This window comes from Megascapheus bottae, chromosome 10 (genome assembly GCF_031878675.1).
Source record: "Megascapheus bottae isolate mThoBot1 chromosome 10, mThoBot2.hap1, whole genome shotgun sequence".
NCBI classification, from domain to species: domain Eukaryota; kingdom Metazoa; phylum Chordata; class Mammalia; order Rodentia; family Geomyidae; genus Megascapheus; species Megascapheus bottae.
In genome coordinates, this window is record NC_143518.1 from 19,840,749 (window position 1) to 19,864,554 (window position 23,806).

General features: G+C 45.0%; 1 protein-coding gene across 1 annotated transcript; it reads left to right on the plus strand.

Annotated features, from left to right (window-relative positions):
* Window positions 1-1,215: 1,215 nt before the first annotated feature.
* On the plus strand, window positions 1,216-11,037 carry Glul (glutamate-ammonia ligase). The gene is made up of 7 exons (XM_090340306.1): window positions 1,216-1,341; window positions 3,895-4,073; window positions 5,632-5,793; window positions 7,602-7,748; window positions 8,101-8,228; window positions 8,415-8,614; window positions 9,325-11,037. The coding sequence occupies exons 2-7, from the start codon at window positions 3,908-3,910 to the stop codon at window positions 9,641-9,643; spliced, it is 1,122 nt and encodes a 373-aa protein (XP_090196432.1). The 5' UTR covers window positions 1,216-1,341; window positions 3,895-3,907; the 3' UTR covers window positions 9,644-11,037.
* Window positions 11,038-23,806: the final 12,769 nt, after the last annotated feature.

Sequence of the window (23,806 nt, forward strand, 5' to 3'; positions counted from 1 at the left end):
GATGAACAAACTTCTTCCTTTCTCCTTCCAAAGGCATTGCAAGGATGGTTTCTTGGTCTTTTTAAACAGAAAATCTCAGTCTCAAATATTAGGGTTGCTGAAAGACATTAAAAAAAATAAACAACAACAACAAAAAAGACCCTCAGGCAGATTCCAGGTACTGAAAGTGGAATGCCTGGAAGTGAGTCTAGGCCGCTGGAATAGAAAAACATGAAATTCGAGCATTATCAAGGGTTTATTTCAAGGTAGCGGTTCACATGTACATTGATTCCTGCACCTTCTCTGCTAAGCTTAGTCGGAGGCAAAGTTACTTATTCTCACTTTACGGATTTAAAAGGAGCCATAATGAATGACTGGAGAAGCACGTTCATGGGCATTCCTTAAGGAATCCTTATAGCTTCGCTGAACTCCTGAGTTTCAGAGGGACCCTGAGGAAGGACACCAAATCTGGTCCCTTGAGTGGCTTTATTTTGCTGATAAGGAAACTTCGGGCTTAAAAACAGACTAAAAGCGTCTGTGCCTTGAAGCACAGAGACCTCTGTGGCCTTTATCTGTGGAATTATACTAATGCAGCAATGCCATCAGAGATGTGACCGCCCAGAGGCCTGAGCACACTTCCCTAAACCCACCGAGGAAGTCCTAGAGGTGGGCGTTTCCACTGCCTTAACCTTCCCTCTCCAGCCCTGCCTAGGGCTCCCCTAAATCCCTGAACCCCCGTACTCCCCCCATCAAGCTGAAGAAAAACGAGTGGCAAAGGGGTGGGAGGAGATATTGCGAGTGGGGGGGGTCTAATTTCTCATAACAAAGGACACGATCTCGTCCTGCGGTTCTGGATTTTTCACCGGGAGCGCTCCCCGCACGACTGTGAACCATCAAGGCAGCAAGGACAAAGACGCGTGCGCGGTGGTTATCGGAGACAGGGGGTCCGTGGGGCTGTCGCTGGCAGGCCCATGGAGGTGACTTCCTCTCCGGGCCAGGCCTCACGCCCGTGCGCGCAGCCAGCCCCATCCACCATTCCGTCCCCTCCCCCAGGCCCCTTTCTCTTTCTTCCCCGACTCGCTCTCTCCGGAGGGGCGGCGCCCACAAGGTTTCCTCGCCCAATGGCCGCGGGACCCCGGAGCGCATCAGCTAATAAGCTCGGGTTCCGGGCGGCGGCGAGCCAATCAGAGAGCCGAGGACGGCCCGGGATCTCGGATAAAAAGGTGCGGGCCGCCGGCAGCCCCGCAGAGCCGAGGATGAGAGAAGCACCAGCCCTCTGAGAGCCACACCGCTACCTCCTCTCCGCCATCCGCCTCGCTCTCGCGGCCTGTCCGCCCACCATTCCGCCCGCTCGCCGCCCGGGTAAGCTCCGTGCCACACACCAGGGCTGCCCAGATGATGCGCGGCCAACCCCGGGATCGTGGTGCCCCCGGGGCTTGCTTTCGTTTTATTCCCGACCTCCAGCCCCTGAGCCTCGAGGCCCGGGCCCCCTCGTGCTTCGGATCTCGGTGGCTCCGAGTCTGTCCGGTTGGCTAAGACTGGGCGCTCTCCAGGAGCCGGGCACCGAGAAAGGCCGAGGTGGGAAGGGCGGGTTGTTTTGATCTTCCTGCAGCTACTTTTTGCAGCCTGAGGCGCCGCCCCCCCTCCCCCCGGAAGCCGGCGCCCGAGGGTGGGGAGCACACTGTGCACCCAGTGGCTGTGTTTCCCCGGCCAGGGCGCACGCCGAGCGCCGGGAGTCAGGGTGCCAAGGGTCCCTGGAGACCCGCAGCCCGGAGCATTGTCGCCCCTGCCCCCGGCGGGGGATAGGGAGGGTGTCCCGGAGCGCCGCCCGTGTGACGAAACAATGGCGAAGAGCTGGGGTCGCGGTGTGGCCCTTGGGCGCCGCATTGGAGAGACCTGGCTTGGCAGAGGCTGTCGCGGCACGCGGACACCCCACTTTCCTCGCCCTGCCCCTGCCCTGCCAGGGCATGGCTCTGTGGAGGAGTCCCTGAAATCACCGTGGGCCCCAGGGGCGAGGCAATAAGTTCTGGGATCTATCAGTGGGACGGGGCTGCTCTCAAAGTGGATTATCCCAACTCCCCCGTTCCCGGGAGGCGGGGATCCTCCCCTAGCCGCAGAGCCGGGAGGAAAACCTGCGAAGATGAAGAACGGGGGTCTCGATCGTCCGAATCTCCCTCCAACTACTTCGGCTTCGTCGCCGCCTATTCTGTGAACTCCGGAGAAAAATCGTGGGCTGGGAGTAAAAACGTTGCGCCTGCGCCTGCGCCTGCGCCTGCGCCTGGTTATCAGGGCGCTTCTCGGCCCCCCGAACGCTCCGGGTCCCCCACTCCATCGCCCTCGCCCAGAAAGCATCGGCGCTCTGACCATCGAGACAACGAGAGCGACGATCGCACCAATAAAAAGAGAAAGGCTAAAGAGAGTAACCCCAATATCTTTAACCATCAGTCGCTGGGGTGAGTGAAAGGTCAGGGAGAAAGAACCTGGGCTCTAGCAGCCGCTTTGCACCCCACGTGAACTTGGCCCCGAGTGGACCCCTGTTGATGGAGAAGTAGACTGCTGGCATCCAGCTGAAGGGGTTGAAAGTGGCTTGACATTGGAGGTGTCACGGGTTGGAGAGAAAGGATAACAGACTTGTAATCTAGAGAGCACAAAAAAACAAGTTCAGGAATTAAAGTCCTGGATTTCGAGGGGTGAGGGTGGAGGGGAGTGGGACTTTGACACTAGGGCTGCAGGAATGCTGTAGGCATAGGCCTTGTGGTAGGTTCTCTAACAACTGCTGTTCCCCAAGGGAAAGGGTGAGGCTGTTGGAGAAGCAGTTGTTTTCAGCTGGGCAAACATGGACGGTTGCCCATAGAAACTTTGCCACTGTACTTCAGAAAGTTGCCCAAGTCATTGGAGGAGAACAATATGTTCCCTTTACAGCCACCCTGAGCGAGGGGGAGGGGGTGGGACATTTCCTCTTGTGTGTATGGAGGCTGGTTTTGTGGCTTCAGTCTCTTCTTCCAGAGGTTGTGTGCCTGTGGCTTTTATAGCATGACTCCAAGCTTTTGAAATCCAGGATCTTTTTTTTTTAATTTAAAAATGTGAATTTCCACCTTAAGAAACTAACTTTTGGAAGTGCCATGTCCATAGATGGTTACTTTCACACCAAGTTTGTCTTCTGAAGTGAGAACCATGGCATCTGTCTTCAAATGTGACTTGTGTGGGCTGTTTTTGTCCTCTTGGCGATGGTAATAGGTGCCGGCCTTTACTAAATCTCTTAGCTAACTCTCTAGCTTAATTCTCAAATGTAAATGTAGAGAGGATTGTTTTTTCGTGTTTGTTTTTTAAGGTTGGGGGAGGGAAGGAATGTCCATTAAGACCTGCTAGAATCCAAGGGATAAGGAAGAAAGACTCAGAACAGAAACCACAGCCAAGTCATTGTTTCCTCCTACCAGTTTATTGTTTTAAAAATATCTTTTGTCCATAAAACTAGAAGGACTACATCTTAATCTAGAATCTTAAATCTTCTGAAAGCAGAGGGAATAATTGCACTTTTGTATATATTCATTTCCAGAGGGGAAAGCTTTCCACTCCTAAACGTGTGTGTGTGTGGGGGGGGTGGGGTTATTGAACCCAGTATCTAGGTGCTCTACCACTTGAGCCATACCTCTAGTCCATTTACATGTATTTCCTTTGGAGTCTGAAATTTAGAGACATCCAGAAGAAATTCCTCCGTCTAATTTGGATAAGGTCTCCGTAACTTTTCCAGGCTGGCTGGCTTTGCATTCTGGATCCTCTGGAGTCCAACCCAGAGTAGTATATGAGACTGCTGGGGTGCTTTTCTTCCATTCCTTACCTTCTCTTGATTAGAACGTTTCTGCAGGGATTGTTTGGAGTGGGTAGGTTGGTAAAGTTACTTTTCTCTTTCCCCAGAGTATCTTCCACCATGGCCACCTCAGCAAGTTCCCATTTGAACAAAGGCATCAAGCAGAATTACATGTCCCTGCCTCAGGGCGAAAAAGTCCAAGCCATGTATATCTGGATTGATGGTACGGGAGAAGGGCTGCGCTGCAAGACTCGAACCCTGGACTGTGAGCCTAAGTGTGTAGAAGGTGAGATTAAGCCAGGGGTTTGAAGGGTTGGGGATCAGGCAGCATGAGGTGGGCAGTAGCCTTAGACCAACACAGCCACTAGATTTAACTTTTGTTCTATTTGCAAAGCTTTTCTTTTGTTGGTTGTGGGGTTTGTTTCTGAGTTCTTCAGCTCAAGGCTAATAACTCTCTACCTCCTGAGCCACAATGCCAGTTTTTCTGGTGGTTAATTGGAGTTAAAAGTGTAAATTTGTGCCCAGCTGCAAAGCTTTTCTAAGGCAGGGCTTTCAGATTTCAGTCAACACTAATCTCTTGCTCAGCCTCAGTGGAGCAACAATGGAACCTTTGATTTAAATAAACGACTTGTAATAAAAAAAAAAAAAAGATAAGATAGCCTCCAGATGTAACGACTCACGCCTATAATCCTAGCTACTCAGGAGGCTGAGATCTGAGGATGGAGGTTCAAAGCCAGCCCAGACACTGAAGACTGAGACTCTTATTTCCAATTAACCACTAGAAAACCAGAAATAGGGCTGTGGCTCGGGGTAGGGTGTTAGCCTTGAGCTGAAGAACTCAGGGACAATGCCCAGGCCCAGTGTTCAAGCCCTGAGACCCCTAAAAATAAATAAGCGACTTAAGCCAAATATACTTAAGAACAACACTGAATGTGGGTTGTGGAAGGGTATGGAGGTAGAGTCCTTGCTGACTTGCTCATCTCCACTTAGCTGGCTCTAAGAGAGCCCTAGTCAGTCCAAAGCTGACTACTAGGTGGTTTGTATACTCTGTGAATACAGGGTGTAGAACTCATATCTGTGTTTTTTGATGCAACACATTCACTGAAGTGGTTAATCCATGGGACTAAACAGTGGTTTGTTTTTTGCTATTTTGGCAGTTCTGGGGCTTGAATTCAGAAGCTAGGCCATGTCTTCAGTCTAATTCTGTTTTATTAGTTGGCACTGCTTTTAGAACTTTTCAAATGACTGGTCACATACTTTCAGGACTGCTAAATTAGCACTGTGACCTTCATGGTTCAGTTTAGAGTAAGCTACCGTCATCTGCCTTTCCGGAAGGGACAAGGAAGAGCAGTGTCACCTACTCCAGGAGCTTAATTCCTTTGAATGAACAGCATGACTTACAACATAGCTTGTGTGCTTACGTGGCAGATTGGACAGGCCATGAGTATACATAGGAGTCTGGTTTCTGCCTTCTGAGAACTTAAAGTCCACAGGAGAAACAAACTCTCAAAACAGTGGGGAAAATGAAGAAGTGGTATGGAAAAAGCATCCATTATTTTATCCAGAAGGACACAGCTTAAACTATAGGAGTCAGTCAGTAGGCACAGAGGTCAGTGAGTTAGAGACAGAAGCAATGATTTGGCTGAGAGAAGCAGAATCCTTTCCCATCCCGGTGTAGTTATTTAGAGGCCATCAATACCTGCCCTTAGGTGGTTATAAGGAAGAGATGCTGTGGTCTAGGAACTCAGGGAGGACTGTGAAGGCTGTAGGTTCCTTGTTTTCACACACCTTACTTTTTGGGAAAGACAACAGATCTTATATTTTTCCTTGTCTTTTTGCCCCAGAGCTACCTGAGTGGAACTTTGATGGTTCCAGTACTTACCAGTCTGAAGGCTCCAACAGTGACATGTATCTCCTCCCTGCTGCCATGTTTCGGGACCCCTTTCGCAAGGACCCCAACAAGCTGGTGTTGTGTGAAGTATTCAAGTACAACCGGAAGCCTGCGGGTATGTACAGGATTGGGAAAAACCCCACTTCCCTCTGTCCTTACTAGTTTATGAATTCTGTGAAGGAAGAAGACAATAACCTGAAGTCAGTATCGAGACTCTTAGATTATCTCACCACTAATTTTTATTATTTTATATTTTATTTATTTATTTTTTGGTCCACTTGGGGCTTGAATTCAGGGCCTGAGCTTTTGCTTGAAACTAGTATACTCTACCACTTGAACCACAGAGCAGCTTTTTCTGTGTATGTGGTACTAAGGAATGGAACCCAGGGCTTCTTGCTTGCTAGGCAAGCATTCTACCACTAAGCCACATTCCCAGCCCTGAGCACTAATGTTAATTTTACAAATGTCAGGGATTAGTTGTCCATCCCTGTACCCTGAGCTTCTATGGGGCCTCTCCTTCGATAGACCTTTTACTAGTTGCACGAAATATTGAATATGACTTTGCTGATGAGAATTCCTAAGAATACAGGCCTGCATCCTGCCCATATACTTTTAAGAGCCTGTATCCTGGAGTCAGAGGGAAATTATGTCCTTTGTCTCTTACTGCCAATGAACTGGGCAAATAATTTATCCCCCTGCACTTTCATTTTTCTGAGTTTTAAATGGAGGAAATAATAAACCAATCTCAGTCATTTGGAAGATTAAATGAGTTAATATATGTGTATCATTTTGGAACAAACACATCCAATATTGACTACAGTTTGGCTCCAGACAGCTCTTAGGTAGGTCTGTCTATTCACTGATTAAAATAGCAATGTCTTGGTTTATTGAAAATGTTTTCCTGAGCTTTGCTGTAGTTGCACTTTTGGGTTCCTGTGTCTTCTATGACTTGTCTGTTTTAAGGCATTTTATTTTCAGATAGTCAGCTTCTTTTTTTTTTTTTTTTCTCCTTTTCTTTTATGAGACAAGGTTTTTACTCTGCAGGCCAGGCTGGCCTTGAATTTCCTGCCTCAACTCCTTAATCCTAGAATTGTAGGCATATACTAACCACTATGCAGTTATCTTCATTTCTGTGAAGTTTTTTTTGCCTCGTTGCCATGTTATTTAGGGGGCTCTGGTCCTTCTCTGCCTTTGTTTTAAGAAGCTCTATTGTTGGTAAAGGGCCTGGACCCTGAAGCCAGACAACCAGATTTCCTGACTTTGCTGCTAGCCCTGTAATCTGGGCAAGTCAACTAGCATAACATCACTGAGCTTTGTTTCCTACCCCCCACCACCACCTCCATCAGCCTGCCTTCACCCATCCTGTGATTTGAACTCAGGGCCTACGCACTGTCCTTGAACCTCTTTTGTGCTCAAGACTAGTACTTTATCACTACAGCCACAGTACTTTTAAAGTTCTTTTCTAGCTTGGAAGCTGTTTCCAGTTGAACTCATCCCTTAATTGTTTCCCCCAGCCAACCCCCGGTGTGCAGCAGTCAGTACTTTATAACTGGTGTATAAGTCTCCTAATGGACAAATTATTCTCAATTAAAAAAATAGATTTGGTTGTAAGTGCTGAGACAAACCAGAGGATAGGGTGAGAGCTAGAAGCAGCTGACTTGTGAATAGAGGGTCTAAGTGCCTGGCATTTGGTACTTGGAAGGCAGCCAGCATGCTGATAGGTGCACATGAGGTGTGTCCACTCTCATGTGACTTAGTTATGAGTTTAATTATACCAAGTCTTTTCGAGGGGTTTCCTGGCTTAATGATGGCCTGCGAAGGCTTGCCCTGTGCCGTCTGCAGTATGAGGACCGTTTTCCCACCAGCATGCAGATTCATGTGTGTGCCCACATTGTCCTGATGGCACGCTGACTTGCCTTCCAGAGACCAACCTGAGACACACCTGTAAGCGGATAATGGACATGGTGTGCAACCAGCACCCCTGGTTTGGGATGGAGCAGGAATACACTCTCATGGGCACAGATGGACACCCCTTTGGTTGGCCTTCCAATGGCTTCCCTGGGCCTCAAGGTAAGTCTTCCCTGGAGGTGGGAAGGTGAACTTGGTCTTCCTTCCCCACAAATACATAGTATCTAGGGAAGCCCAAGCCCCTTTATTTAGAGACAGAAGTGACGCTTGAATGAAAGAGCTGAGATTGGCTGAAGATTATTTCCAGTAAAGACGTAATTCTTACAACACTGAAAACCAGGGACAGATTTAAATGAACCGAGAAAGGATTGAGAGGGGAACCTTTGATTCCCCGAAGGCTGTGCAAAGATGACCTGAATCCTCCCATCTCCCAGGAGAGCAAGTGTGAGCTCCTTCTGATTTCTGACTTTGGGGTTTTCTGGATTACATCATTTTTGTCTTGATACCACTCCAGGTCCTTACTACTGTGGTGTGGGAGCAGACAGAGCCTATGGCAGGGATATCGTGGAGGCACATTACCGCGCCTGCTTGTATGCCGGAATCAAGATTACGGGGACAAATGCTGAGGTCATGCCTGCCCAGGTAAGTGGCTCTAGGTCATCTCCTTATCGGACTCCTGGGGTAGGTAGGTAAATGAGGACTTTAGCTAGCAAGGGCTGCCAGTGCCCTCCACAACTTGAGTGGGTTGAAGAAAAAAGCAGGTTTGGGAGCTTGGGTCGAGACAGGGCTGTTGGCTTTATTTTTCATGCTCAATCTTACTCTTCCCAGTGGGAATTCCAAATTGGCCCCTGTGAAGGAATCCGCATGGGAGATCATCTCTGGATGGCCCGTTTCATCTTGCATCGTGTATGCGAAGACTTCGGCGTGATTGCAACCTTTGATCCCAAGCCCATTCCTGGCAACTGGAATGGTGCTGGTTGCCATACCAACTTTAGCACCAAGGCCATGCGGGAGGAGAATGGTTTGAGGTAACTATACTTCCACGGAAGTATACTCTTGATTGTGGCAGAAAGTTTGTGCAGGCTGCATCAATTTAGTAAGTCTTTCATAGCCTTTGTATTGGAGATGTGTCAGCTGGACTTACTTCTTTGACGTACTGTATGTACATGCCTTAGTTACCTCTTGAGATTGAGTTGGCTTCAAATTTCCAGATCTACCATCTTCCCATTTTTACAAAGTACCAAATAATAATAGTCTAGGAAAGATCTAGAGAGTAACAATATGAGCAAGTGGATAATCTTTTCTCTTTCCATTTTGTGCCAGTACTGGAGTTTGAACTCAGGGCCTGGGCCCTATTTCTTAGCTTTTTCCAGTAAGGATAGCACATCTGGCTTTTGAGTGGTTAATTAGAGATTCTCACAGACTTTTCTACTCATATTCGCCATCCTCACTTCTCAGCCTCCTGAGTTGTTTGGGGTTACCGAGATGCCTGTGCCTTGCACAAGTGGGTATGCTTAGTGCTTATGATGGGGAAGAGTCTAGTAGTTACATTCTTTTTGTTCAACAAGTAATGTCAGCATCAGGACACCCAAATAACAAGGCAAAGTGACCTCATGAGTATTTGGGCCATATTTCAGTGAACATCTTCTGGTTCTTAGCTGCTCCCAACCTTGCAGGCCAGGCCAAGGGTCCATCTCTCACTCTCTCTCTCTTTTTTTTTTTTTTTGGTCTTCTCTAGGTTCATTGAGGAGGCCATCGACAGACTGAGCAAACGGCACCAGTACCACATTCGTGCCTATGATCCCAAGGGGGGGCTGGACAATGCCCGTCGTCTAACCGGCTTCCATGAGACCTCCAACATCAACGATTTTTCTGCTGGGGTAGCCAACCGCAGCGCCAGCATCCGCATTCCCCGGACTGTCGGCCAGGAGAAGAAGGGTTACTTTGAAGATCGGCGCCCTTCTGCCAATTGTGATCCTTACGGAGTGACAGAAGCCATCATCCGTACCTGTCTTCTCAACGAAACTGGCGATGAGCCCTTCCAGTACAAAAACTAAAAGGACCTACCTAGACTTGCAGCCATCCAGCCCCTCCTAGCTCTTCCTCCTCCTCCAATGTTCCTCCTCCTCCTCTTAGTTTCCTAATCATCTCCCCTGTAACTCAAGGGTGGAAGATGAAGGTCTTTTTATTCCTTATGCTCAATTAATATTGCTTTCTTTGGTCAAGGTAGAAGGGTCAAGTTCTTAATCTTTATATCCTCCCTCCCCCATTTTCCCTGTCACTGGAGCTTTCTAATGTGGTAGTGGGGGAGGGGTAGCCACTGATCCCATCTCATTGGGTATGCTTGTCTAGTAGGCATAGGGGATGTGTTAGTGAAGAGGGCGGAGAGGGGAGGACTTTTCTTTGGGGTAGAAGACAGACAGGAGAGGCCTAACTGGTCAGCTAACCGGTCAGATTAGGATTTCCCCCTTGATAGAAAGCTGCTTCTCGAGGTATCACCAACTTTGTATTACAAAGGGGAACTAGAGAAGAAGGGAGGGGCTGAGAACCAGGGTAAAAAAAATGCCTTCCTCTGTTGCTATGTATGGTAACTCCCCTGCTGGGGGGCCACATGCCCTCCCCTGAACACGAAGCTCAGACTAGAAACTGAAGGACATCCCTACCTTGGAAGAAGCCCTCCATTGCATGGCCCTCCATTTATAACGCAAAGCAGAGTAGTATTTTTATATTTAAATGTAAAAACAAAAAAATGTTATATATGGGTGGGGTGGACATGTGTGTGTGGTTTTTTTTTTTTTTTTTTTTTCTTTTCAGAAGGAGAAAAGTCATCCTGGTCACTGGGTGCCAAATGGGAAACAAGAGTTGGGTTTCTAAATGAGGATTTCCTTGGCAATAGGACTGAGGGATGTAGTTGTGGAGAATCTGGTTTGGGGCTCTCAGTTCCCTATTAGCACCCACAGTTTTCCTGCCAACTCTTCTGCAGGAAGTGTTGGCTACATGCACATTATTAGCCATCATGAGATCCTGGTGGTGGGATTTCAAAGGCACACATGAACTTGTCCACATGGGGGTTTAGAAGAAGTAAGAGTTGGCTGGTCAACTTGAACACTTACTGACAAGGGGTGGGGGTCGGGGGTTATCTTCTGGTAGAACTAGCATGTCACTAAAGCAGGCCTTTTGGTATATTAAAGATTTTCTAAAGCAAAATGAAGTTGAGATTTTAATCAAATGTCTAGGCTTTCTAAGTCTAATTTTGCAAAATTGTCTTCTTCAACCTCCTCCTTCCTCTCTGCTCTTCCCAGCAGTCTAGGGACAGGACCGGAGTTAAAACACTTGTAATTTTTGTATCCTATTGTCTTTTCTCCCAAGTGCAAAATACTCCTTTCTTTGTTAAGATTCTTCAGGAGTCTTTTTTTTTCCTTTTATAATAAACACTCAATTTCCATCCCTACATACTCTGGTTGTTTTTGTGCTGGCTGCGGCAGCTGCTGTGGCTTTTCTTGCCATGACAACTTCTAATTGCCATGTACAGTATGTTCAAAGTTAGATCACTCCTTGTTGTAAACACCATGCAACTGCCCAGAGCCATGCTTATAAATCAACCTAACATTTATAAGATCTTCTGACTTTGTTTCTTCCATGGTTTTCTTTTTTTTTTAACCTAAGTGCAGTTTCATTTATTTCCTTACCACCCCTCTCCCCAAAGAGAAAATGGGAGAGATACTTGGTTTAGAGGGAAAATTAGATCAGACTTAGTAGTTCTGTTTTGTGACAAGTACAACTGATTCTTGAACTCCCAAGTTTGGTTTTGACCTACCGTAGTTTAATGTGGATTCCAACAGTCCTAATCCTGAGTTAATTTTATAACAGATCAAAATATTTAATGTGGGATTAACTGGTTTTACATTCCCTGTTTTTCCTGGGTTATTCCTTTACTCAGCTGCCAGTGATTCATCTAAATAGCAAATATAGGCTGTTGCTACCCGAGCTGAAGCCATAGCTTTCCAGGCCTGGCTGTGTCTTAGACATAGGCTTGTCCTTGGATATTGCCTCACCTTAGGCCAGTGGACTCCATGGGTTTTTGATAAATCAAACACCTAAGTTCTGGTGATCCTCCTGCCTCTGGCTGTTGGCATGGTGATTTATTTAAGAGTAACCGGGGTTTAATACTAATTCTTAAATATCACAATTTAGCCAGTTGCAATGTTTGGTTCTAGTCTTCAGAATCAGGGACATCTTACCTAGAAGGTTTCTGAGTATGATTCCAAGTAGGACTTGCTCCAACATGAGACTGCCCTTTACCCATCAGCACTTTCCTCGCTTTAATGCACTTTTTTTTTTTTTTTTTTTTTTTTGCACCAGTCCTGGGCTTGAGCTCAGGGTCTGAGCATTGTCCTTGGACTTCTCAAGGCTAGAGCTCTACCACTTGGGCCTCAGCACCACTTTCGGCTTTTTTTTTTTCTATGTATGTGGTACCAAGGAATCGAACCCGGGTCTTTGTGCATGCTAGGCAAGCTCTTTACCACTAGGCCAAACTCCTGGCCCTAATGCACTTTATCTTATTTCAACTGAATCTCCTTCCCCTTCCCAGCTGAAGTAAGCCTCCCTGGACTATAGACAGTGACCTGGGCACTTTAGTGGTTTGCTCATTGTGACTAATTCATTGACAAGGATAATCCTAATGAGGAATCTTGAATGAATGGGACCAAGATTTTAGTGGAAATGATAGAGTTGCTTCTCTTTAATGCCATCCTGCCAGTTCCTGGATAAGATCTAAGTACCAGGATTCTAAGGAGTTCTTTGCATGAGTTCTCTCTAGGGCCATTTAAAAGCCAGAGCTAGTAGGAGGCTGAGATCTGTGGATCTTGATGTGAAGCTAACCCAGGCAGAGACACCAATTAGCCAGCAAAAACCCAGAGATGGAGGCATGGCTCAGGTGATAGAAAGGTATCCTGGAGTGAAAAAAGCCAAACCAGGGTATGAAGGCCTGATTTCAAGGCACACACACAGTTTGGTCTCCAAATAGCCCAAAGCCTCACAGGTAACTTACCACTGCTAGTCCTTCTACTAATCAGGTACAAAGACCAGAAAGTCCTTCAACAGCATTTCCCAATTGCAAATGTCATGAAAGCAGAATTCCTGCCTGCCTTGCTTCTGTGTGTCCCCAGACCAGTTAGAATCTGTCTGCCATACTGTTTAATGAGTTATTTTGAAGTTATTTGTAAGCTTTAAGCCTACAAGCTTACCCTATGGTGTCAAAGTCCTGGTTTAGCAATCTCCAGGCCTGGTACTAAGGGGCTGTTCTGTTTTTCTGAGCTTAAAGAATCAGTATGTTGACTTTTTTTTTTGCCACAAATTTCTCTGAGTGGCATATGATCTGGTTATAACATCTGTCATAAGAATTATGTCTGTTACCAGAGCTGATCTGGCCGGCTAGGTGGTCGTGCCTGGCAGAGCTATGTGCTTAATCAAAGAGGACAACCTTTCCCATAGAGGAAGACCATTATTCAGTCAATGGTTAAAGAGCAGCAATGCTCCCACCACCAAGCAAACTCCTTGAGTGTGTTGTGGAAAAAATAATTGACTCTGTTAATCTGAGTAGTAATCGAGCTGCCAAAAGCCTCCTGTTGCTTCAAGAGATAACATGAAGTGGCAGTTCATGGTGTAATTCCCAAAGTGCCAGACAAATGACAACTAAAAGCAAATCAAAGCCTGGCACGGTGGCTCAGGCCTGTAATCGTAGCTACCCAGGAGACTGAGATCTAAAGATCGCAGTTCAAAGCCAGCCTGGGCACTAGGTTGTGAGACTGTTATCTCCAACTAGTCACTAGAAAATGGGAAATGGGGCTGTGGCCCGAGAGATAGGGTGGTAATCTTGAGCTGAAGAGCTCAGGGACCCCAGGCCCAGAGTTCAAGCTCCAGGACCCACCAAAAAAAAAATAGCAAGTTGATTATTGGTAGAGTGCTTGCCTAGCATGCATGATGCCCTGAGTTAGATTCCTCAGTATCACATAGAAAAAGTTCCAAGTGATGCTGTGGCTCAAGTAGTAGAACTCTAACCTTGACCAAAAAGTTCAGTGACAGTACCCAGAGCCTGAGTTCAAGCCACGGGATTATTAAGTTATTAAAGCCTCACCTTTACAAATGTATAAAATATGAAAATTCAATTTTGTGTGAGGTAGATGTATATATGTAGATCCATACAGACATCATTTGATAAGAACATGTATGTGTGTGTATAATGCATGTACATATGCATTTGATACACAATACTGTTTCTGTGTAGGACTTTTTTGCCTTAAGGTACATCTTTCTAAGGACACAGGGCTGGACAGCTGGTGGCTCACACCTGTAATCCAACTACTCAGAAGACTGGGATTCGAGAGCTGAGGATTGTAGTTAAACCAGCCCAGGAAGACAAATCTGTAAGATTCTTACCTCTAGTTAACCTGCAAAGTGCTAGAAGTAGAGTATGGTTGAAGTGGTTTAGTGCCATTCTTGAGCATAAAAGTCAAGCAAGAGCACAAGGCCTTGATTTCAGTACTCAGTACTGGTGTACATGCATAAACACGTATACATACACCATAAATAAACAAATAAACAAGCTAGCCACAGTAGCTCATACCTGTAATCTTGGCTGAGACCTGAGAATTGAGGGTCAAAGCCAGCCCAGGCAGAAAGGTCTGTGACACTCATCCCCAATTAACCACCAAAAAGCTAGAAGTGGAATTGTAGCTATATGGTTGAACAAAATAGCTCAGGGACAGTGCCTCAGCCCTGAGTTCAAGACCCAGGACTGAGACAAACAAGCAAGTAAGTAAATAAATACAGACAATTACGAATATATCCCACAGAAAAGAATTTTCTGAGCTGAAAAGACTATCATTGGGGTTGGGCAGGCTTTTTTTTTTTTGTCAGTCCTGTGGTTGAACTCAGGCCTGGGCACTGTTCCTGAGATTCTTTTGCTCCAGCCTAGCACTCTACCACTTAGATACTACCACCACTTCGACTTATTCTGTGCATGTGGTACTGAGGAATTGAACCTGGGGCTTCCTGCATGCCAGGCAAGCAGTCCACCACTAAGCCACCTTCCCAGTTCCAAAACTATAATCACTCTTAAAAGCCAGATCCTATTGTTAACTGTAATAAATTTCCCTCTCCTCTGTGCTCTGTGAGTTCTCAGGTTCTGTCTGCTAATTAGAATGACTTCCAGAGTCCCACTAATGAACAAGAGTGGTGTTCTAGTCCCAGGCCTTACCGAGGAAATATCCATGGTCAGTAGATAAATTGCTTTTCAGGGCCCTTGGGCCTCAGCAAGTTCTTTGCATTGTGTTGAAATCACCACTTGTCTCAGCTTGATCAGCTCCTCCACCACAGGGCAGTCCGCAAATCTGTTGACCAACTCCCCTGGGCACTCTGCCACAGGAAACCTAAATTGTGTTGACATTCTGCATTTGCCTAACTCTTCTCATGTAACTATCATTCTGTCCTATTCACATAAAGAGACCTTCAAGATAACCTCCAACAAATTAATATATTTTTAGAGATCAAGCAGACACTATTTTGATTGTTTTGGTTAAAAAAACATGTGAACGAGAAGGCCAATTTCCTCTCTTTCTCTGACCCATTCACCCTCATACTACTCAAAGGTGTCATGGATGTCTCCAAATAGGTATAACAACTTATCTGCAAATAATTTTGTGAGCTGTTTTGGTAATTACTCAAATAATATTATAGACTGCAATGCAGGATTGTACTGGGGGAGGAAGAAGAAGTATATTAGAGGGATAGGAGGGAGCAGAAACTTCCACTATATCAACATTTGAATATAATCATACTGCAGGCTTGACATTTAGTCAAGCAAACCTTCAATAAGTGTTGGTTGAATTGAAATGATCAGACAAAGGTCATCAATTACACAGACACAAAGCAGCGTGGGGAGGAGGGAGAGGGAAGGATACCTAATTTACAAGTATTCATCTTAAGGGTTAATTAATTATTTGTGAATGACTTGCTCAACATCCTGTAATTAATCCCAAATCAATTTTTCCAAGAAACCTACTCCTCTCCCTGGGCTGGGAATGTGGCTTAGTGGCAGTGTGCTTGTCTAGTATGCAGGAAGTACTGCATTTGATTCTTCAGTACCATATAAACAGAGCTGGAAGTGAAACTGGCTTAAGTGGTAGGGTGCTAACCTTGAACAGAGCTCAGGCCCTGAGTTCAAACCTGGGACTGGCAAAAAACAAAAACAAACAAAAAAGCATATAAGCTTTATTGTCTTTCTTTACATTTGTCATAGGAAGCAATATTAGTAAGAAAAGGGGACCAAGAAGCTTTCTCCCTTTGACACTGACTGCTTAATCAAAATAATTGTGTCAAGTGGGCCCTGGTGGCTCATGCCTGTAATCCTAGCTACTAAGGAGGCTGAGATCTGATGATCTTGGTTCAAAGCCAGCCCAGGCATGAAAGTCCATGAGACTCTTATCTCTAATTAACCCACCAGAAAACCAGAAGTGACACTGTGGCTCAAATGGTAGAGCACTAGCATTGAGCTGAAGAGTTCAGGGACAGCACTGAGGCCCAGAGATCAAGCCCCATGACTTACACCAATAACAAAATAAATAAAAAATAGTTTGTGTGCTCTGAAAACTGAGCAAATATATCTATATTTACATCTGCATATCTCTCACTATATACATAGTCAGTTGTGGGACGTGAACTCTGGGCCTGGTCAGTGCCCTGAGCTTCTTTGGGGTTTTTTTTGTTGTTTTTTTTTGGTTTTTTTTGGCCAGTCCTGGGCTTGAGCTCAGGGCCTGAGCACTGTCCTTGGACTTTCTCAAGGCTAGAGCTCTACCACTTGAGCCTCAGCACCATTTCCAGCTTTTTCTATGTATATGTGGTACCAAGGAATTGAACCCGGGTCTTCGTGCATGCTAGGCAAGCACTCTACCACTAGGCCAAACTCCTGGCCTATGCTCTGAGCTTCTTTTTGCTTAAGGAGAGTACTCCCCTACTTGACCCTTAACACCACTTCTGGCTTTTCTGAGTAGTTTATTATTATGTCAGCCTCCTAAGTAGCTAGTATTACTGGTCTGAACTACCAGCACCCAGCCTGAGCAAAGATATCTTGAAGAAAAAGACACTCATCCTAGAAAAAACAAACACTTGAGAAAATTACTATTGTTGACACAAAATGTGTTTAAAATTCTTATCTCAGGGACTGACACCTGCCTTCAAGGGAGAATACAACAGAATCTATTCTTTCTTTGATGACATGTCCAAACAACGAATGACCCAGGTTTAACAAGCTTGTCAATCCTGAAGTTCCTGGACCTTATTGATAATGCATAACAAGAGTGGCTAAATGTCCTGGGTGTAGAAATGAAGAGAAACACTTATCCTAAGGTAAATTTGAGCCAAACCTCAACATGCGTTTTCATCATAAATACTCGTGATATTAAATATTCTTTGCACCTGTTACCAGATGTGGGTGTGTACTAGCTTTCCTTCACTTTGCTTTACTAATAAACTTGCTCAGTCTCTACTTCAATGTGTCTTCAAATTCTTTTTTTTTTTCTTCAATAGCATCAATAACTTGGTACCTAAGGGTCAGATAGAGGCTTCTGAAGACCAATCTCTATCTCTGGAAGCACCACAAGCTGCTATCACTTACTTTCCAGTGAATTATACCGAAAAATATAGTGGTTTAAAGTGGCAAGTATTTATTATCGGATACACATTCCAAAGGTGGAAAATATGGAAATAACTACGTGGTTCTGTCATTGGACCTCTTAAAAGGTTCAGTCAGTCTGCGAAAACTGCAGTTCTTAAAAGTTCTGCCTGGATTCTGATTTTTACCACACAGGCCTTTCCTTAGTTCTGCCCATCTTTCTCCAGGGTGACCACACAACAGCAGAACGGAGGCTGAATTCAGAACTCTTCAGTAGAAAAAAGAGCTCCACCCTTGCTGAGGAGGGTGGGGATGGCTTTAGAGTTACTACAATGGGCATTTGGGTCGAAAGTCAATCGTTCATGTAAAAGTGTGACCCTGGAAAGAAAAGGATTTTATTTAAAGTTTCTGGTTTCCTTTGATTCTTTTAATTCCTTTAATCCCTTAATTCCTTTAATTATGCTCCCCTTGTCTGTCCAAGAACAGGATTCAAGATTTCCAGTTTAGGTCTAGGTATATGTAGCTCAGTGTAGATTGCTTACTAGTGTGTGCAAGGTCCTGGGTTTGATTCCTGGGACCACAAAAATAACAAGAACACATACAAAATCATTTCCAGGTGCTAGTGGCTCACGCCCACAATCCTAGCTACTCAAAAGGCTGAGATCTAAGGATCTTGGCTCAAAGCCAGCACAGACAGGAAAGTCTGTGAGATTCTTATCTCCAGTTAAACACACACACACACATACACACACACAGCAGAAAGTGGAGCTGTGGCTAAAGTGGTAGGACACTAGCCTTGAACACATAAAAAGCTCAATGTCAGCTCCCAGGCCTTGAATTCAAGCCCCAGGACCAACACAGACACACAAAAAAAAGGAAAAAAAAAATCCATTTGGATCTCTGTGGAGAGAAAGGTGATTTTGGCTGCTTTCCTTTTCTCTGCTTCCATCCTAAGCACAAAGAGGATGCTCTAATAGCCACTCCAAGGACCCAGGGCAAGGAAAAAGAAATGTATTATCTATCAATGGGTTTGAGCAGTGTCTAAAGTGTTTATGCATTAAAGGGAATTTCTAGTCTCAACTCCTGTAAGTTTTTCAAAGCCAGTTGGAACTTTTGTACTTATATCAACCTATTATAATGCCAAACCTGTGTGTTTCTATGTGAGACATCTCCTTATCAAACACCCTTTAGAATTGATTGTGGTCACATTTCACCTGGATTAAAATATTTTGGGAAGACAGATACATATGTTGTGTTTGTGTACCTCCTCTTAGACCAAAATTTCCTCAGTCCTTAAAAAATGACTGTGGCTCAGCCCTTTGCCTAGTGCTTGAGTAAGAAAGGTAATTCCTTAGCAGAGTGAATATAACCTAGAGCATTCTCTGCAGGAGAATTTACGAATATTTTCGTGCTTTCCCAGCATTCAGAAATCATGGATACCTCCAATGGACAAGTTCATCTTAAGTTATTTCTGGGAGCCAAGGCTCCTATCCCTGTGTCTACACAACTCCAAAAAACACTTCTAGGGGCCATTCAACAATATGAGTATAGTATAACGATTCCCTCTGTCCCCCCTCCCCACTCCCCAGTTCTGGGGCTTGAACTCAGGATCTCAGAGCTGTCCCCGAGCCCTTTTTGCTCAAAGGTAGCACTCTCCCACTCAAGTAACAGCATTATTTCCAGCTTTTTCTGTGATTTAATTGGAGATAAGAGTTTTGCAGACTTTCTTGCCCAGGCTAGCTTTGAACTACAAACCTCACATCTCAGCCTCCTGAGTAGTTAGGATTATAGACATGAGCCACTGGCACCCAGTTCCTGGACTTGAACTCAGGGCCTAAGCACTGTCTTAGGGCATTCTCTAGGCTATTGCTCTACCACTTGAGCCACAGCACAATTTCTGGCTTCTTCTGTGTATGTGGTACTGAGGAACTAAACCCAGGGATTTGTGGGTGCTAGGCAAGCACTCATTACCAGGCCACGCTTCTGGCCCCCTATAACATTTTCTTTTATGCCAATCCTAGGGCTTGAACTTAGGACCTGGTACCATCCCTGATACCACTTCCAGCTTTTTCTGTCTATGTGGTACTGAGGAATCAAACCCAGAGCTTCATACCTGCTAGGCAAATGTTCTACCACTAAGCCACCTTCCCAGGCCCTAGTTTAACATTTTAAGGAAAAGGGTTGATTGAAAATTCCAGAGATGTGGGTGCCTGGATTTATGTCCAGGTATCAGAGCTGAAAGATACCGTAAAGGGTTTTGTTTTTTGTTTTGACATTCTGCTTAAAGTTAGGCCAGTCCAGGAGAATAGCCCCTCCCCCTTCCTCTTCACCTGCCTAAAACCAGCAATCAGCTGACTGTTAATCACCTGACTATGAGTCAGTCAAGGATCCTAGGCTCTGAAGTCACTTCTTCATCTGTGGAGGTCTCATCCCTGGTGAGGACTCTCTGACAGAAAGAGGTTTCTCAGGCTCTAGGATCACTTCTACATCCTCTGTGGTCACACCTCCTGCTCTCCCCCTAACAAGCTTTTCTGCCTGAACCATGTGATGGGTTTCCTTTCCAGAGAACCTTAATCAAGGCTTGTATCTGAGCTGGCATTGGTGGCTCTTGCCCGAAATCACAGCTACTCAGGAGGCTGAGATGTGAGGACTGACGTTCAAAGCCAGCCTGGGCATGAAAATCGGTGCCACTTTGATCTCCAATTAACCACCAGAAAATGGAAGTGATGCTGTGGCTCTGCATGGCAGAGCACTAGCTTTGAGTCTAAGAGCTCAGAGACAGCCCTCAAGCCCAGAGTTCAAGCCCCAGGACTAAAGGCTTGCAAATTGGGGGAGAGGATTGTACTGGTGGCTTTCACATTTAATCCTTGCTAGGGAGGCTGAGATCTAAGGATCATAGTTTGAAGCCAGCCTGAGCACACAAATCGGAGAGATTCTTACTTGCAATTAACCAACAAAAAGATGGAATGCTTTTTTGTTTACACACACAGAAAGACATGCAAATGAAACCACTTAAGGGTAGTCTCCATTAAAGTAAGTACCTTTAAAAGATAAGCTCTAAGCCTTTCAAAGAATCCCAGAAGCTCTAACCTATCCCCTGAAGGATTCTGGTTAAGGACCTGAATCCCTGCCCCCAAGTCATTTTGTCCCACATCCCATCTCTCAGGCTTAGAAACCTTTTTTTTTTTTTTTTCCTCAACTAACACTCAAAAATTCTTCATGGCAGGAAGTTCAATATCTTTAGAAGCCTTTCCATTAATTAACAACTCTTCCTCTCCTCTCTTCTCCTCTCCTCCCCTCTCCTTGTTCTCTCCCTCCCTTCCCCTTTCTCCCTCCCCCCCCCCCCTCTCTCTCTCTCTCTCTCTCTCTCTCTCTCTCTCTCTCTCTCTCTCTCTCTCTCTCTCTCTCTCTCTCTCTCTCTCTCCCCCTCTCCCTCTCCCTCTCCCTCTCCCTCTCCCTCTCTCTCTCCCCCTCCTTCCCTCTCTCCTCTTTCTTTTTTATTCCTGTGCCTGTACTGGGAATTAACCTTAAGGCTTAGACACAGTTCTCTTAGTTTTTTGCTCAAGGATGGTGCCCCATCATTTGAACCACAGCTCCACTTTGGCTTTTTGCTAGTTGATTGAAGATAAGAGTTTTGTAGGCTTTCCTGCCTGGGCTAGCTTTGAAATGTGATCCTCAGATTGCAACCTTCTAAGTAGTTCCGATTACAGGTAAGATCTATTGTTGTCCAGCTTGAATTCATTTTTTTTTCCCATTTTGATAAGGCAAAATGCACTTTGTATCTTTTTTGGTTTGATTTTTCCCTCTCCATTATCATTCTGCCTCCTAAAACTACAGATTGAGTTGGATTACTCTTTCACATGGTGAGCGTTGAGAGATTTGAAGACAGGACTCACAACTCCAGCTGAGTCACTTCTCTTTCAGGAGAAATCTTGAGGCTTGATTCACAGATTATTCATTAGCCTTCTCCTCTAGAGATCTTCTGAATTGTCACTGGTCAGTACTAGAAGGCCAGTTCGCTAGGAGGGCTCTGATTCATGTGTGAACTCACAATTGGATTCTATTTCTTTCTTCTAGATAAGAAATTTGTAATAAAAAAAAATTCACGGGGCCGTGAGTATGGCCTAATGGTAGAGTGCTTGCCTAGCATGCCCAAAGGCCTGGATTCAATTCCTTGATTACTACACACACAGAAAAAGTCAGAAATGGTTCTGTGATTCAAGTGGTAGGGCCTTGAGAAAACTCAAGGACAGTGCCCAGGTCCTGAGTTCAAGCCCAGGGATTGGCAAAAAAAAAAAAAATCACAGACTTTCTGAAAACATTGATATAGTTGTTACTTTACAGTTTATTAAAATCTTCAGAAAGGTAAGGTACCGGCCTGTGTGAGTGTATGTGTGCATGTGTACACACACGTACACACTCCTGAGAAAGAATGTTGCTCTTACACATTTGGATTGCTGTCTGGGGGGAAAGCATAAAAGTGTAAAGTTTATCTTCATTGCATTTTATATTTATGACTTTCATCCAACTTTTTCAAGCCATTGTGAGTTTACCATGGGTCTCTGTGAGTCACTGATAAATCATTTAACCTTGTATTTCCATAATTTGTTCAATCAAGTAAGAAATAAAAGTCTGAATGAGGACAGAGGCAAGTAGAACACTGTGCTACAAAAACTCTAAGACTTCCTTTCAGCTAGGAACCAGTCCACCAACCAATGCTTTATGAATACTGACTATTCTACCTCTGAATTTCCTTTCTTCATTCACTTTACTTTCTGTTTGCAGCCTGCTTAGTTTGCTCAGAGCTTTTCAAATGTCTTATTGGAATCAAGACAGATTAAACAATAATAGCAACAATAATAAAAACAGAAAGGAAAAGAAGGGAGGGGAAAATAAAAGGCCAGCGAGAAGAGTAAAGAAGACAAAGGTAAAGGAAAAGTCTTATACTTTTTTTTTTCTCCCATTTACCACATAGACACACAAAAAAGCCAGAAGTGGAGCTGTAGCTCAAGTGAAAGAACAGTAGCCTTAAGCAAAAATGCTCAGAGATAATGTCCAGGTCCTGAATTCAAACCCTAGAACTGGCACCAGAGAGAGAGACAGAGAGAGACAGAGAGACAGAGAGACAGAGAGGGAGGAGGGAGGGAAGGAGAGGGAGAGGGAGAGGGAGAGAGAGAGAGAGAGAGACAGAGACAGAGAGAGAGAGAGAGACAGAGACAGAGAGAGAGAGAGAGACAGAGACAGAGACAGAGAGAGACAGAGAGAGAGACAGAGACAGAGAGACAGAGAGACAGAGAGAGAGAAATGAGGCAGCTGGTGTGTGTGTGTGTGTGTGTACCAGTACTGGCATTTGAATCACAGCCACAGTTCTGTTTCTTAGCTTTCTTAGCTTTTTCATTCAAGGCCTGTACCTTACCACTTGAGCCATAGCTTTATTTCTGATGGTATTTTGTTTGTTTTGTTTTGTTGTTGGTTAATTGGAAATAAGAATCTCATGGACTTTCCTCCCCAGGCTGGCCTTGAATGATGATCTTCAGATTTCAGTCTCTAGAGTAGCTAAGATTATAGGTGTGGTCTCCATCACCCTGCTAGAGTGACTTGTTTTTTGTACCAGTTGAAATATCTCAAGCCAAGCATGCATTTGTGATTTCTTTGATGAAAGTGTTTAGCAGCTGAGGCCATGAGCTGATGAAGGAGCCCTGTTTGACCCTGTTACCTTCTGGTAAGTCACTTAGTATTGCTAAGATTCAGTCTCAGCATTTGTGATAGCTACCCGTGGGATTATGTAAGGCCACTCCGTGGACATGGATGAGCCAAAGCACTGCCTCAGGAAGATGGCAGATACCTGACAAGGGCTTGTTAGGCCCCTTTTCTCTGCTCAGTCCCCCTCCCCCACCCCACCAAAGATAGATAGAGATGCTATCATGTTAGCTCTCATGGCTTGGGTTTCCTTTCTCTAGCCAGGAAAGTTGACGGTAGATGCTTAAGCTATTTAAATCAACTGACCTTTCCTGTTAAACCCCCAGGCTCTATCTTTGAGTGAGTAACGGTGGAGCTGTGAGATGACCGAGGTTCCTGAGGGGTGTGTTGGGAGGTGGGGCAGGGGCGGGGCCTTACTGTCATCAGGCTCTTATGACTAAATGGCATTTTTCCTGATAAAGCAGCCTGCCTACAATTCCTGGTAATCTCAAAGATAGAAATAGCAAGTTCTTGAATACTTGTTTGTTAAACATGTCATTTGAATATGATGCAAAGAATCAATGTCAATAAATTCTTTAAATAAAAAATTTAAAAAAGAAAAAGAAATAGCAAGTTCTTGGTTCCAAGTTCCCTTTCTCATTCTTTGGCCTGATGACTTTCTCCACGCCTTGGCTTCCTTTGTCATCTTCCTGCCTTCAGCTCTCCTGAGCGTCATGGAGCCTTGCCAGGTGTGGGCTGGCAGGCATTCCAGAGAATACAATCTGGAGAAAACGACAAGGACATTTTGTCAACACAGTTTTTTTTTTTTTCTTTTTTGGCAGCACTGGCGTTTGAACTTAAGCAGGGCCTT